Below are 14,298 nucleotides of genomic sequence, written 5' to 3' on the forward strand. Positions count from 1 at the left end.
ATAATATATTAATATATGGTAGTAACATAAACAAATTGTGGCATGTATGTAATCACTTTTGATTTCAAATCAACATAATGTTGAGTCACTTCCGTTATATAGGCTATATTGTAGTTGCCAGTTTATAAATATAAATAAACTTTTGTCATAAGCATTTTGGTTTATCTCTGGATTTCTATTTATCATAACATTTATTATTCATCATCCTGTATTTTTGTATAGGACACAAGTCATCTCAGTCATTCTATTTAGTCTAGTGAAAGTAGATTTTGTGTTCAGTTTATACCACCTACCTATTCAAGTTTTTCCTTTGTGCTTTAAGTGTGCTAGTAAAAATGAGTTTTATAAAATATTTCCATTAATTTATGGTTGGAAAAAAATTAAGTTGTTTGTGTAGATAAGGAATTTGGTAATTTTGCAGTAGGCTGTAATTATGATATTCCAAAATTGTGTTTAAGAGATTGGAGAAAGAATAAAGAGAACCTTATGGTTAATAGTAAAAGTAGAAGAGCATTTTGCGGCGGAATTTGGAAGTTTTCTCAAGTAACACAGCAGTTGTTTTCTTACATTCAAGACATATGCAAGCAAGGATTTGCTGTTTCAACAGAAATGGCACAATCAAAAGTGGCACAAATCGTGAGAGAACTTCAAATACCTAGTTTTAAAGCAAGTCTAAGATGGTTAAATTATTTTATGATTAGGTGTGAACCTATTATGCATAGGTATGAAATACCAGTAAGAAAACATACAACTATTTGTCAAATTTTGCTAGATTGCTTTGAGAAAAAATTGTTGGCCTTTCAGAGATATATAATTCAGTTACAACAAGAAAATAATATTTTATTGGAGCAAATAGGAAATGCTAGTTAATTACCAGTTAACTTCGACATGCCAGCATATTCAGCAATTAATGCTGTTGGTGATAAAACTGTTTGTTGTGTACTTGTGGTTATAAAAAACAGCTATGTACAATCATGATAGTACTTGTAGATGTAAAACATTTTCCACCATTTATTGTATTTAAAAGAAAAATCCTTCTAAAGAGTGAATCTGCTGGTGTGATTGTTTGGTGCAAAGAAAAAGGATGGGTGAATAAGGGCTAGTATTAGAGTGGGTGAGATGTGTTTGGGAGCAGCGACTTTGTAATCTTTTAAAACTGAAAAGTATGTTGCTGATGGACAGTTTTGTGGAATATTATGTATTGATGGTTTTGGTGGACCAAAAGTCCACCAGTCCATCAGTTTTGATGGACAGTTATTTTGGAATATCATAAAACTTTCCCTTCTGAAATTGGAGATTCTTCAAACACTGATGAAGATTAAAAAACAGGTAAAAAGCCTTCTTCAGAGTTACCATATTAGAGTTTTAACTTGCTTGTCATTTAAAATGATCATATGACTTTGCTAGAATAGACTCTTTGTTCTTTTTTTGTTTCAGACATGCCCACTAGTCTATGTATAGTTCAATATTTTTTTACAGTGTTTATCAATGACCATCATTCTTGTATATAATATAGTTTTTAATGACAATTTAATTTTAAAGTATATATTTTAATATTTAATTTTTATTGTACAAAAAAATAAATAGAAATCAGTTAAAGATTTAAATTTTTTCCCAAAAACTACACCATTGTTTTTTGTGTGCATGTTACATGAGGGCACACTGTACATAAGTAATAAATACGGGAGATACATTTTTTTACAATTCAGAAAATTATTTATATTCTTCCTTATGATGCACCCTCAAAGTTACTAAATATCTTATTAATTATAATTTTATTACCAAATAAGACTTGATAAATATTTATCTAGAAGTAATTTTTTTTTTTTAATAATTACAAAAATTAACAATATGGACTATTAATAATTTATAAATATCACATATAATACAATCAGTAACACGCATTTGAATTACTATGTTGATCCTACTTCATCTATAATTTAATTAATATATATTTAATGTAATAAATATTATATTTAATTTTAAAAAATGATTTTTAACTTTTCTCTAGCTCTTTATTGGGTGTAATGTGTTGATAAAAAAAAAAAAATTATTTCTACTCAGTAATACAATGTATTTATTATACTCAAAAATTCATGCACATATTTATTATTATGGTAACTCTACATAATGCCCTACTTAAATCCTTAAACTGTAATTTTAACTATGTTTTCTTTTGCAAGCTTCATTTTAAGTACACAAGGTAATAAAGAAATTATTGTTTTTACATTTATGCGTGGCACTTTTATCAGTACAACCTTTTTGGATTCAAGGATCCATCATCAGATTTGTTAAAAATTTATTTAATATAAAATATCAAATAAACTGTTATTGTTATATGCATGTATGAGGTCTGTTCAGAAAATAAATGATCATTTTTAATTATGCACCAATGGATATATTTAGTGACGTTTGGATGGCAGCATTGTCTTCCGCGTAACCTCCTCTGTAACCATATGTTCTTGGATTGTTGATATCTCGTTTAGTTTTTGTGTTATTTTTATTTGAGTGCAACGTGTTTAGATTTAGTAGCAATTTTTATAATGTGTGATTTTCAGGAATAAAGATGCAACGTAAAATTTTGTGTGAAACTGGGAAAAACTTTCACAGAAACATTTCAACTTTTGAAGTAAGCTTACAGAGATGATGCCCTGGGTCGTATGCAGTGTTACAAATGGTTTTCACAATTTTAAAGTGGTGTCAGCCAATCAAAGATAGCCCTTGACCAGGAAGGTCTTCGACTTCAACCGATGACACCTATGTTCAGAAAACCAATGATCTGGTGTGTGCAAATTGTTGATCAACTGGTAGAGAACTTGTAGAAGAGGTTAGCGTCTTGATTAGATCATGCTGTGACATTTTGACTAAAAAATTGAACATGCATCAAATTGCAGCAAATTTTGTTCCTCATTTGATGACTGAACAACAGAAAGAACATCAAGTGGACGTTTGTCGGCAACTTCTTGAAACAATGAAACATTCATGTAAAGAATCATAATGGGAAATGAAAGCCGGGTTTATGGCTGTGACATTGAGACAAAAGTTCAATCATCAAAAAATTACTATTAACATTTAAACATGTTGCACTCAAATAACAATAACATGAAAACTAAACGAGGTATCAACAATCCAAGAACTTGTGGTTACAGAGGAGGTTATGTGGAACACAATGCTGCCAACTGCACATCACTAAATATCTCTGTTGGCGTGTAATTAAAAATGTTCAGTTATTCTCTGAACAGACCTCATATTATAGAGGTCAATGAATTTATCTAAGCTATAAAAATTTTAGAAAGATATTCTTACCTCACATTTTACAGTGATGAAATAATTTTCTAGTTTTAGGATAAATAAATAATAGAGGAAAACAAAGAGCTTATTCAAGCTACGCACATAGACCCAGTGCTTTGATAAAATAAATGTTAAAATAGCATTATTTTGTTTCATAATATTAACCAAGACGATAACGATTAAAAGTGTAAAACCAAATCTTCAATTCTTCTGATTCTCTCTTGCATTCTCTGCCTGATGAGAATTAAGAATCTAACTCATTTATTTTGTTTGAAAAATGTAATTGATTTGGCACTCAACATTCAAAAGGATGAGCATCCCTGGTGTGTAAAATATACAACTGGGTAAATAAAGACTATAACAATATAATACTTTTTAACCTAGAATGTCTTTAAAAATTAGACAGTTAATTATTTTATTAAAAATAATGAAAGAATTCAGTCTTACCAACCAATGTAAATAAGTTATGTTAGTACTTTGTTTGTACACTACACCATTATCAAGGATATCCTTTTAGCCCAAGAATTAAAATATATAAAAAATGTTATTAAAACACCCTACATCAGTCAATGGTAATCTACAAGGTATATCAGTTAAAGGTTAAACCTGGTAAATTTTTAAACAAGTTTTACTTATACCAACAATGAACTAGTGTCAAAAGTTGTAGAATAATATGTGGTTGGTTAGGTTGACTACTTTAATTGTTACTATTAAAATTATTTATTATTACTTTAGAAATGGATTGCTATGTTTGATAAAAGAATGTATTATTCACTAATCAAAAAGGTTTAATATTGTAAAAATATGATTATAAAGTATATATATATATTATTTAATTATGTATAATTAATTAGAATATAATTATTATTTATGTAATTTATGTTTATACGAGGGGGTCATTCAACAATTAAACAGACAAACATTTTTAGTAAAGGAAACGCTTAATGCAGGCAATTGGAACTTTTGTAAGTGTTGGCAACCTTGTGAAGGTGTTAGTCAGCTGTTTGGTTAATATTTGTGTAAGCATAACCTCTAACGTCATAGTTATGGTGGTGTATCTGCTCAAAGAAAGTACTTTTGAAGAACAGCTTTCTGTGAGTGATCCAATTTTACTTTTAGAAAGTGTACAACCGTCAGAGATATTTTCTTGGATGAATAAACAATACGGCAGTAGTTGCATGATTCATGGCAAGTTTTTGTGTGTGGATGGAAAAGTGGCACAAAAGCATGACCAACGAGCACCACTCTGGGCGTCTGGTAACAGTGTCAACCTCAGCGTTAGATTCTCATATTGATTCACTTATCCAAGAAGACCGATGACTTATAGGTGAACAAATTGTGAAAAATGTTGAGTAAGTGTTGGAACAACTCATTCCATCATTCAAAACAAACTGAACTAGTGTAAGACTTGTGCAGGTGGGTTCCCAGAGAGCTTAATGTTCATCACAAAGCTGAGAGATATGGCGTTTGCACTAAACTCAAAAATCATTTCAATAACAAAGGTGATGCACTTGGATAGAATTTTAACCTATGATGAAACATGGATATATCATTTTGACCCGGAGTCCAAGCATCAAAGCATGCAGTGGAAACCCTGGATTACCTGTCCATAAGATATTCAAAATGCAACCATAAGCTGGTAAGATCATGTTAACCATCTTTTGGAGTGCCCATGATCCGATTTTTTGTGATTATTTGGAGAAGCAATGCATATCAACAGCCTTTAATAATCAATCATGATTGAGAACAAAGTCAAGCCTGCATTTAAGAGGAAATGTTCGCGATGGCAGAGGAAAGCATGCTTTTTCAAGACAATGCTCAACCTCATACAGCACACCTGATGCTGGAAACTATTGGTAAATTGGGTTGGGACCTCCTATCTCATTCTCCTTACAGCCCTAACCTTGGCCCTTTGGATTTTTATCTGGTCCAATGAAAGCAGCTTTGCGTGGCATCAACTTCAACGAAAATGAAGAGATAAAGAAAAAACTACAAAACTGGCTTCGAAATCAAGGTAAAGAATTTTTCATTGAGGGGGTAAGAAGACTTGTAAAAAGATGAGACAAGTGCAGAGAAGTTGGTGGTGATTACGTGGAAAAGTAGACAAAAAATTGTATTTATTTAATAAATCATATTTTCTCTACGACTGTCTGTTTAATTATTGAATGACTCTCATATTATAAATTATATTACAATTATAATATACCGTTATAAAATTTATTTTAAATAAATTGTAAAAAAATCATATAGAAATTATAGCAAATAACATTAGGTTTAAAATTAATATTGTTATACATCTGTTATAGATTTAAAAATGCCATAGAGCCCTTACAAAAGTGTGAAGAAATTTTACAAAATCTTGTGCCATTTACTACACACTGTTGGCCAACAACTGATAAAATTATTAAGGAAACAACTAGAGATGGATTGGAAGTAAGTTTGTTGTATTGCTATCTATTAGCATATTTTTCTATATTGGTTTGATTCTTTTTTAACATGCTATTCTGTGTGGATCTTAATATATTTGTTGTTCCAGGAATATGTTATGGAACTTCTTCATTCATGTTGCTCTTGCTCTAAAAAGCCTACTGCAATTTGTCGTTTTGATAAGTGCATTGAAATTAGTACACACATTGTACCATCTGATCAGATATTTGACAGGTAATAATAATTCTTTTTTCTTTATTGAGTTTTGTATTGGTAAGGCACTTTCTGTTGTAAACTTACTACGTCCACTTTTGGGAGAAGTGTAGTTTAAACCAACTATTTTGGCCAGCCTGTGATCCATATTTGCCATGTAATTTTTGCTGCAAATCAGCAGTAGTGAACAAATAATTGATATTTATACAGCAGTGCTTTTTCTTTTAAATATTGATTACACTGTAATATAATTTCATGAGTGTTAATAGATTTGTGGTTTATGCCAGTCATACTTGTAATTATGTGCGTCTTCTATCTGGAGGTTTTGAGTTCAAGTCTTGATCAGGCTTAGTAGTCTTCATTACAAAAGTCATTATCATCCATCAGTAACTGTTATCAGCATCAACTTGTTGCTATGAATAGATAAATAAGAATTATTTATAATTTCTTGTACTGACTTTAAATATCTATTTAGTTCATGGTCAGAAATAAAGTGAGTATATTTATCCTTGCAGTAAGTTTTATCTTTCTGTCTGAACAATATTAACCTAATCTTGTCTAGGAGTTGCTGGAAATCAATAATCACACTTAGTACGAGTACAAAATGGCCTTACAGTTAAGATGCATTGGGAAAACCATATAATCTTAACTGACAGAAAAGTTTTGAATTCAGTGTTCAGTAGCAGTAAACAACAGTTGAGCAAGGTAGCTTTTATTACTGTTAATTATCTATTTTGGTCAAGATCACCTAAAATGAGGAAATATGAAAAGGAAATGTAGAAGTAAAGTTATCAGCTAGATTAAGTAATATTACAAAAAGTTACTTAGTAACTATCAACTAGTGTTGATTTGTCTGTGTTTAATTTTTTCTTCTTCTCATATCTAGGATTCTCGATATTGGCTCTTTTAGCTTTTGTCTATTGCTACAAGAATAATTGACTAGATGTTACAGAACATAAAAGATTTTTTAGCAGAATATGCCAAAAAATTATTTTTATTCTGCAGGCCACATTAGTTTTAATATAAAAAATATTTTGAATTATGTGGCCTTGATATTGTAATTCAGTGATATTAATTATCTAGACCATGTCGGATGCAAGCTGTACCCAAGAAACTGCAATACAATTAAATTTCAAGAATGTAAACCAGCTTTGTGATGTCAGTCATTGACATCTTGTTATATGGATCTTTGCGCTTGATTTTGCGGTTTTGTTGTTTGAGTCATTTTGTGATTCTATAGTGAAGTGAAAATTAGTAAAATTAGAGATCAACAATGAATTTTTTCAGATTCTGCTTTAAACTCAGCAGGAAGGCTATTGAGTTTGATGAACATGCTTCAGGTCAGAAAAAAAATTTATGTAAATACTTACAGTTAATTGATGAGGACAAGTGTTCTGAATATCCTTCTGTCAAAAACGTGCCTCAGAAGATGCAAACGTATATAAAGCCATCCTCCCAAAGGAGAACAAGTCATTTCATTTGCAAGCTTGTTAGCCTACTATATGGTGATAGTTATTAAATTCCATTGCAGGCTCAACATGTAGCTCAGTGCCACAAAATTTGTTTCAAGGATGCTCAGCATTGAACAAAACAGCTCTGTGATCAGGTCTGTCCTGAGCTGAAAGAACATTCTGAAACTAACTTAACTTCATATCACCAACATAATCGCATGTGATGAATCACTGGTATATCGCTGTTATCCTGAAGTGAAGCAACACTTACGTTAGTGGAAAATTCCAATGTCATCACAGTCAAAGAAACGCCAAGGCAGATTTGAAGCAAATAAGTCACTGTTGATTTACTTTTATGACTATAATTTTGTGCCGAATGAGTTTCTTAAATCAGGTCAAGCTGTAAATTGACAATTCTGTTGTGATGTTCTGAGCTGGCTCAAATGGCCTTATAATTGATACAACAAATCCTTTTTCCTTCACCAAGAGCAAGCATCCATCCGTATGTCACTGATTATATGTAATTTTTGGCATCTATAGTGGTGTATCCACACCATAATTTTCTGTGAAAGCATTCTGGGTCTGGGCATAACTGAAACATCTAATGAGTTGGGAGACAATGAATATCCTCTGCATTATATAACTATTTTTCCTCAATTAAACAAGAAATAAATGAAGGAAAAATTTTTCCATAAGATTGCATCACTTTTTGAATATTCTATATTAATACCACAATCCTTACTTACCAGTGTTTGCCATGATTTTCATGATAGTCGGGCAGTCATTTTGCCATTACCAGCAGATATTTAGTTTACTAGTGGTTATAATCTGTTATATGGAGTGTATTATATGTTGAACTGTGTTTTGATGTTTAATAAACATTCGCATGAGTTCGGAGTATTAGATGATTAACGGTTATTTAGTTATTAATCTTTATTTGTATGAATGCGAAGACCACTCAATGACGAGTGAGATGTGAACTTGATTAGCGGTAAAACCTAGTTTAATTTTGTTCATAGTACTATAAGTGCATATATTTATGTTTAGAATATATATAAGCATCATTTCTGAGTGATAAATATTAAAAATAATAGTTTAAACTAAAATATTTGATTTAAATTAAGAATCTAAATTTAGAGATTAAAACTAGGCTTGTTAACATCTGCCAGATTTGGCGTGTTAATAAACACATTGCAAGAAGTTAGATTAATTCTGCTAAGTTAGTTCACTTGGTTAGTAGTGTTTAGTGCATTTTGTAGTTTAATAAAGGTATATCAACTTAGATTATTTTACTATTATTAATTGTTACCGTTGGTCGTTAGAAAATTATTATTTCATTCATTTTTTCAGCTAAGTCCCATGGGAGATTTATGTAGAGGAAAAGCCTTTCCCTTATACCTCTGCACTAGGGCCTTTGGGCTCAATACCCTTTGGGCACTGGGTTGGACCCCCTCTCCCAATTTTTATTTGATGTCCCTCTCCCCCAAATTATTTTTTAACCCTCGCTACCCTCCCACACTTAAATTTTTTTTTTTGCTCTCCTGAATAAGGTGTTTGGGGTGTCTTTGGACTTGGCAAGGGTTAAAGAACAACATTCAGCCATCAGTTGACCGGTCTGTTATACTATATAGCACAGCAGAGGTGGCAACACAAACCATGGTTGCAATAGGTTGCCCTGTACAAGATGGCCTCGATAACAGAGTCTCTAATGAGAGGATGGGAGAATTCATAAAGTGACTGGCCAAAAAATCCATATATTAACACTAACGTAGACCTTCCTGATAAAAGAGATGGAGTTATAGACACTGTAGTGATCATCGATATCAAGGAGATGATAGAGAAAAAGCACCTCGAAAGCTTGGCATAAGGCACCCGCAAGTAGCGTGGTTGCTCAATGTTCACCACTACAACTGTAGTGGTGATGACAGGTTTGGCGCCTGTTTTAACTGTGAAAGAGTGGCCATAGGGCAGCTGATTGCAGTGAGGCGCCAATATGCCTGACTTGTGGTACAGAGGGGCATTGCACTAGCTCCGTTGCTTATCCCAGCAGGGCTGGTAAAGAGACAGGCGATAACTGGAGAGGACCAGCCAGATTTTGGCTCAGAAATGAATCTAAAAATTATTCAAGTCAATCTAAACCATGCGACGCTGGCCAGATACACCTCAGAGGTGGGGATAGACATAAAGCTCATCTCCGAGCCATAGGTCTCGCATCAGACAAGGTGATACTGTCTATGGATGGGACTGCAGCCAATTTGGATGCTCAGCCAAATGCCTATAAGAGAGATCCATCAAGGAACTGCATTCATCAGGGCTAGGATTGAGTGAGTACTATTCTTCATGTTACATCTTGCCTAATATATGCAATGACAGGTACATAGAGATCCTGACAGCCATTTCAAGAGACCTGCTAGCACATCGGCCGCCTATGCTGGCTGGAGACTTCAAAACATAGTTCATTGCATGGGGTAACAAGGACTGACCTGAGAGGAAGTATTACGACTGAGACCGTTGCGACCCTGGATTTGGTATGCCTAAATAATGATGGTGTTGTATATACCTACAGAAGAGAGGCGACAGGCTCCATAGTTGACTTTACATTACATTTGTCCCCTGAGCTGGCTGTTTGAGTTCATGGTTGGCAAGTCTGGGAAGGGTACTCAGCCGGTGTCCACCAGCGTATAATAATGTCTGTCACTGATCGCGACAGCCGCAGACATGAAGGGACAATGACAGCAGGCTAGAGTACTGGGACTCTGGGTGCGGAGGCCTTCGCTGGGATAATTGACCGGCAAGGTATCTTTGAAGCTGCCACAGCAGAGGAAAACGCCACGTATATGGTTAACACACTTAGAGAGGCATGTGATAGACTGCTTCCAAGAAGGTATACAGCCAAAAGACCCTCCCTCACCTATATACTGGTGTATGCAAGGAATTTGCAAGAAAAGGAGGAGTGTCACAGGTATAGGAGGCTGGCGATGTGCACCCACCAAGACTCTCTTAGCATTATATGTATGGCTCTTTATAAGGTTAACAGGAGACAATTTAGTGCAATGATGAAGGAATCAAAGAAACCGGATGGAAGTGTCTCCTGTCAGAAGTGGACACAGATACTTGGGGGAAACCCTACAGGTTATTGGGTCCTGAAACAGAGAACCCACTACCAGAGATGAAATGAGATAAGGCGCATTATTGCGGGTCTCTTCCCACGCACTGGGTGAACAAGGTGTCGAGGGAGGAACCTCCACCGTTGTTTTCTGTAGAGGAGGTGACGGTTCTGCTGTGGCTCGCATGCCAACAGGCAAGTTCCCCAAGCCGGATCTACTGCTTAACATGATGGTCAATGTGGCAGCTCGGGCTGCACTGGAAGCAATCATGAATGTCTTTAATGCATGCCTGGAAGGAGTCTTCCTGGAGGAGGAGGTAGAAGCTGGTGCTAGTCACAAGTAGGAAGGGGGAGCTTCCCACCACTTATAGGCCACTCGCAGTGACAGATGCAACTGCTAAATTATTAGAGCGCATGTTGCAGCGCAGACTTACTGAGGCTGTGGAAGAGTCAGGCGGACTCTCTGTGAGGCAATTCAGTTTCTGCAGAGGTAGGTCTGCCCTTGAAGCAGTTGCTGCTGTCTGCGAGATGGCCCGTATAGTACCTGACAGGATGTAAGCTAATCTGTGATGTGGAGGAAAGTGTATTAGAGTGAGTGCTAGATAGGGGCGTACTGCGGGGGTCGGTCCTTGGACTGACCCTCTGGAACCTTGCATGTGATGGCATTTTCTGCCTTCCGCTGCCCCCAGGAGTCACTCTTGTGGAGTACATGGATGACCTAGCATTGGTAGTCGAGGCAGTCACCAATAGAGAGGCAGATGGGAAGATCAACAATGCCTATGCTGCTATTAGAGAATGGATGCGAGAGGTTGGACTGAAACTGGTGCCTGAAAAAATCGAGATGGTGATAATCACCACAGTCAAAAAGCATCTTAGGCTGACATTCACCATGGAAGGGCAGCGCATCCAATCAATACCGGCTGTGAAATACTTGGGCATGTGGATTGATGCCAGGCTATGTTTGGGATGCATACTCTAAAGGTGAGAAAAAAGTGGATAGAGTGTTGAGAATAGTTGCTGGTTTGTTGCCCAACTGTGTTCCTAACAACATAGAAGGAAACTTTTAGTAAGCGTGGCCCACTCAATGCTTCTGTATGATACAGAGTTGTGGGCGAGAGCCATAGTATATACTAGATACAGGGGGGTGCTAGAGGCCCATCACAGAAGGTGCTGTCTCCGTATCATCTTGGGTATGGCAGCAGAAGTCCTTGCAGGACTTCTTCCCTTAGATCTAGTGGTAGAACAACAGAAGAGGATATGGGAGGCAAGTGCTCTCTCATCAGAAGAGAGGAAGAGACAATCTGCTGAAACATTGGCTGAGGTATACAGTATACAGCAACAGAGTTGGCACCGGAAGTGATAAGGGATGGTGGATGCACCAGATGCTCAGCGATATCATATATTGGAGCAATAGGCGCCATGGCTCATTGGATTACTGCCTCATGCAGTTTCTGATGGGTCATGGTAGATTGAGGTCCTATCTGTACAAGTTTGGCCTGGATCATTCAGACATGTGCTCGGAGTGCAGTGAGGAGAAAACCCCCATCACTTGTTTTTCACATGCACCAGGTGTGATAATGAGAAGAGAGATATTCTGAGAGGAACTGGATGGCAACACCCACCTACATCAAGGATATTATGCATGACTTGAAAGCCTGAGAGGAGTCCTGTGATAGAAAGAGGCATCAGAGGGCACATGGGCAGATAGGCACCCATCCGAGTGCCTAGGGGGTTGTCTGGGTACGACGAAAGTCGAGGGCACTCCACTGAAAGTCAGACAGCTGCCTAATCGGGAAGTCTGACTGGTTTGATAGGTATATTGGTATATTGTTGTGCTTGTGACATATTGTGTGTCATGACTGACGCATCGTTTACTGGTGCTGTGATTTGGTGGCAGTTGGTGTGTCTGGATGAGCCCTGTCCTTGCACGTTGGTCTGCTGTCTTGTACCTTGGTTCTGTGTTTATGTATTGTATCATTATTATATTATTATCTACTGAAGTATTTCTATTTCTGGAGTACTCCATTATTGTTTATATATGTTTTAACATTAATTATAGTGCAGTATTGTATATTGTATTTGCTGTTATGATTTCTTGTATGTGTATGTTGTTTTTCTGTAGTATAGAGAGTGGTAGAAATATGTAATATAATTGTAATGAATTATGGACTATATATCTTGTTTTGATCTAAGTAATAAGTATTATTCTATTGTTGTTATATTATGCTTCATGTATTACTATATTTTATGTATTGTTTTGTATATCAGTATGTTTTAGCTCACTGATAATAAGTAATTATATTTTTACATTGTGCATAGTATATCATGTATCATTATCATGTATTTCGATGTATTGTATTATGATGTATTAATTGTAGTATTCACATTGAGGAAGTATTTGCCTTGCGTTATAGTATGACTTCCTAATGTGCTTTATATTTTATATTGTATTCACGTTTTATTGTATATGTATGTAGTATGAATGTGGTGCTCGACTGTGTGTGTGGGTGACTCCTCTCTTCCTGATAAAATGCAACACTAGCTGTTCCAGGAAGGGTGGGCAGCCAGATGTGGAGGTTTAGTCAGTAGTGTGCAGGTATACATATGCACCTAATAACACCTTGCGAAACCTGTTAGCGACCCCTGACACAGCATCAGCGTCTGTAAAATGGATTCCTCACCTCTCAGCAAAAAAAAAGCCCTTACTAACCAGACCTTGTCCAAAATGACTTCTTCTTGCTTCCAAACATGAAATTGAAACTTTCATGAAGTCATTGGAGATAATGAACACCCTGACAAGAGTAGATTGTTTTGTCCAGAAGTGTTCTGAACATGGGAAAATCACTGCGAACATACTATGTATGCAGAAAGGGATTACTTTAAAGGGATTGAGCCAGTAATTTTTAAGGTGATTATTTTTTTATAGGCCAATTTCAGATACATACGAGTAGCACCTCTTACACTTCAGTCTTCTTAACATATTTGGAATAGTTAATGTTAAAATATGAATTGATTAAAAGTATGATTGATATGGGTACTATGGTTGTTAAGTTGCTTGTGTAGTTTTAAAAATTATTGCTGCAATAATAAATGTTTTATCTTAGTTGTTTTGAAATGCTTTTGTTTACAGTGATCCTGATTTTATTGGGTATGTGTCTGTTCTGTGTGAAGAAAAATGTAATGTTCAATATCATGTTCATTGTTGGAAAGCTTTTAAGGAAACATTCTCTAGTTGTGAGAAAGTTCATGATAAGGTAAATATATTATTTCTAATCTTGCAGTTGTGTAAAAGATATTGGTATATTGATGTGTGAGTAATGATGGAATGTAATGTAGAGTTCATTTAAGGAGACTAATTATAAGTATTTTATTATATCGTTACTTAAAACGTTATTTTTTCAATTCTTCTAGCTCTTGCTAAACATTGCATAGTTTTAAAATGTAATAATTTTTATCTTTCCACATTAATTGAGAGTTAGGATCACATTAAGATATTTATTAATTTTGAAAGATGATAAAATAAGCTAACTTTTTATTAAGTGCACGTTTTATGCTGATATACATTGTAATGGATATATTTTACAGGATATGTTAGAACGGCCATGCCCCACAACAGATTGTGTTACAACCTCTGGTGCTCACTCAAAGATTTGCATGATTGAGATTATTGGACAGGATGGAAAGATAAAGAGTCAATTAAAAGCTGATGTCTCTCAGAAACAAGCCCAGAAACAGACAGTTTCTAAAAATTCCAAGTTAGTGCAGTTAGTTTATTTATAAAATAAGTAGTATATAATAGTATATAATAAT

The 14,298-nt window shown here is 35.1% G+C and overlaps 1 protein-coding gene across 9 annotated transcripts in view; it reads left to right on the plus strand.

The window, feature by feature from the left end:
- LOC142322253 (uncharacterized) overlaps positions 1–14,298 on the plus strand; it is a 156,832-nt gene that overhangs the window by 34,826 nt on the left and 107,708 nt on the right. For all 9 annotated transcript variants that reach the window (XM_075361121.1, XM_075361119.1, XM_075361122.1 and 6 more), the window contains 4 exons: positions 5,598–5,724; positions 5,828–5,952; positions 13,619–13,742; positions 14,074–14,243. In XM_075361121.1, the coding sequence (XP_075217236.1) occupies positions 5,598–5,724; positions 5,828–5,952; positions 13,619–13,742; positions 14,074–14,243 (546 nt within the window). The remainder of the gene's footprint in view (positions 1–5,597; positions 5,725–5,827; positions 5,953–13,618; positions 13,743–14,073; positions 14,244–14,298) is intronic.

The sequence above is a fragment of the Lycorma delicatula genome, chromosome 3, assembly GCF_047948215.1.
Source record: "Lycorma delicatula isolate Av1 chromosome 3, ASM4794821v1, whole genome shotgun sequence".
In the NCBI taxonomy this organism is placed as follows: Eukaryota; Metazoa; Arthropoda; class Insecta; order Hemiptera; family Fulgoridae; genus Lycorma; species Lycorma delicatula.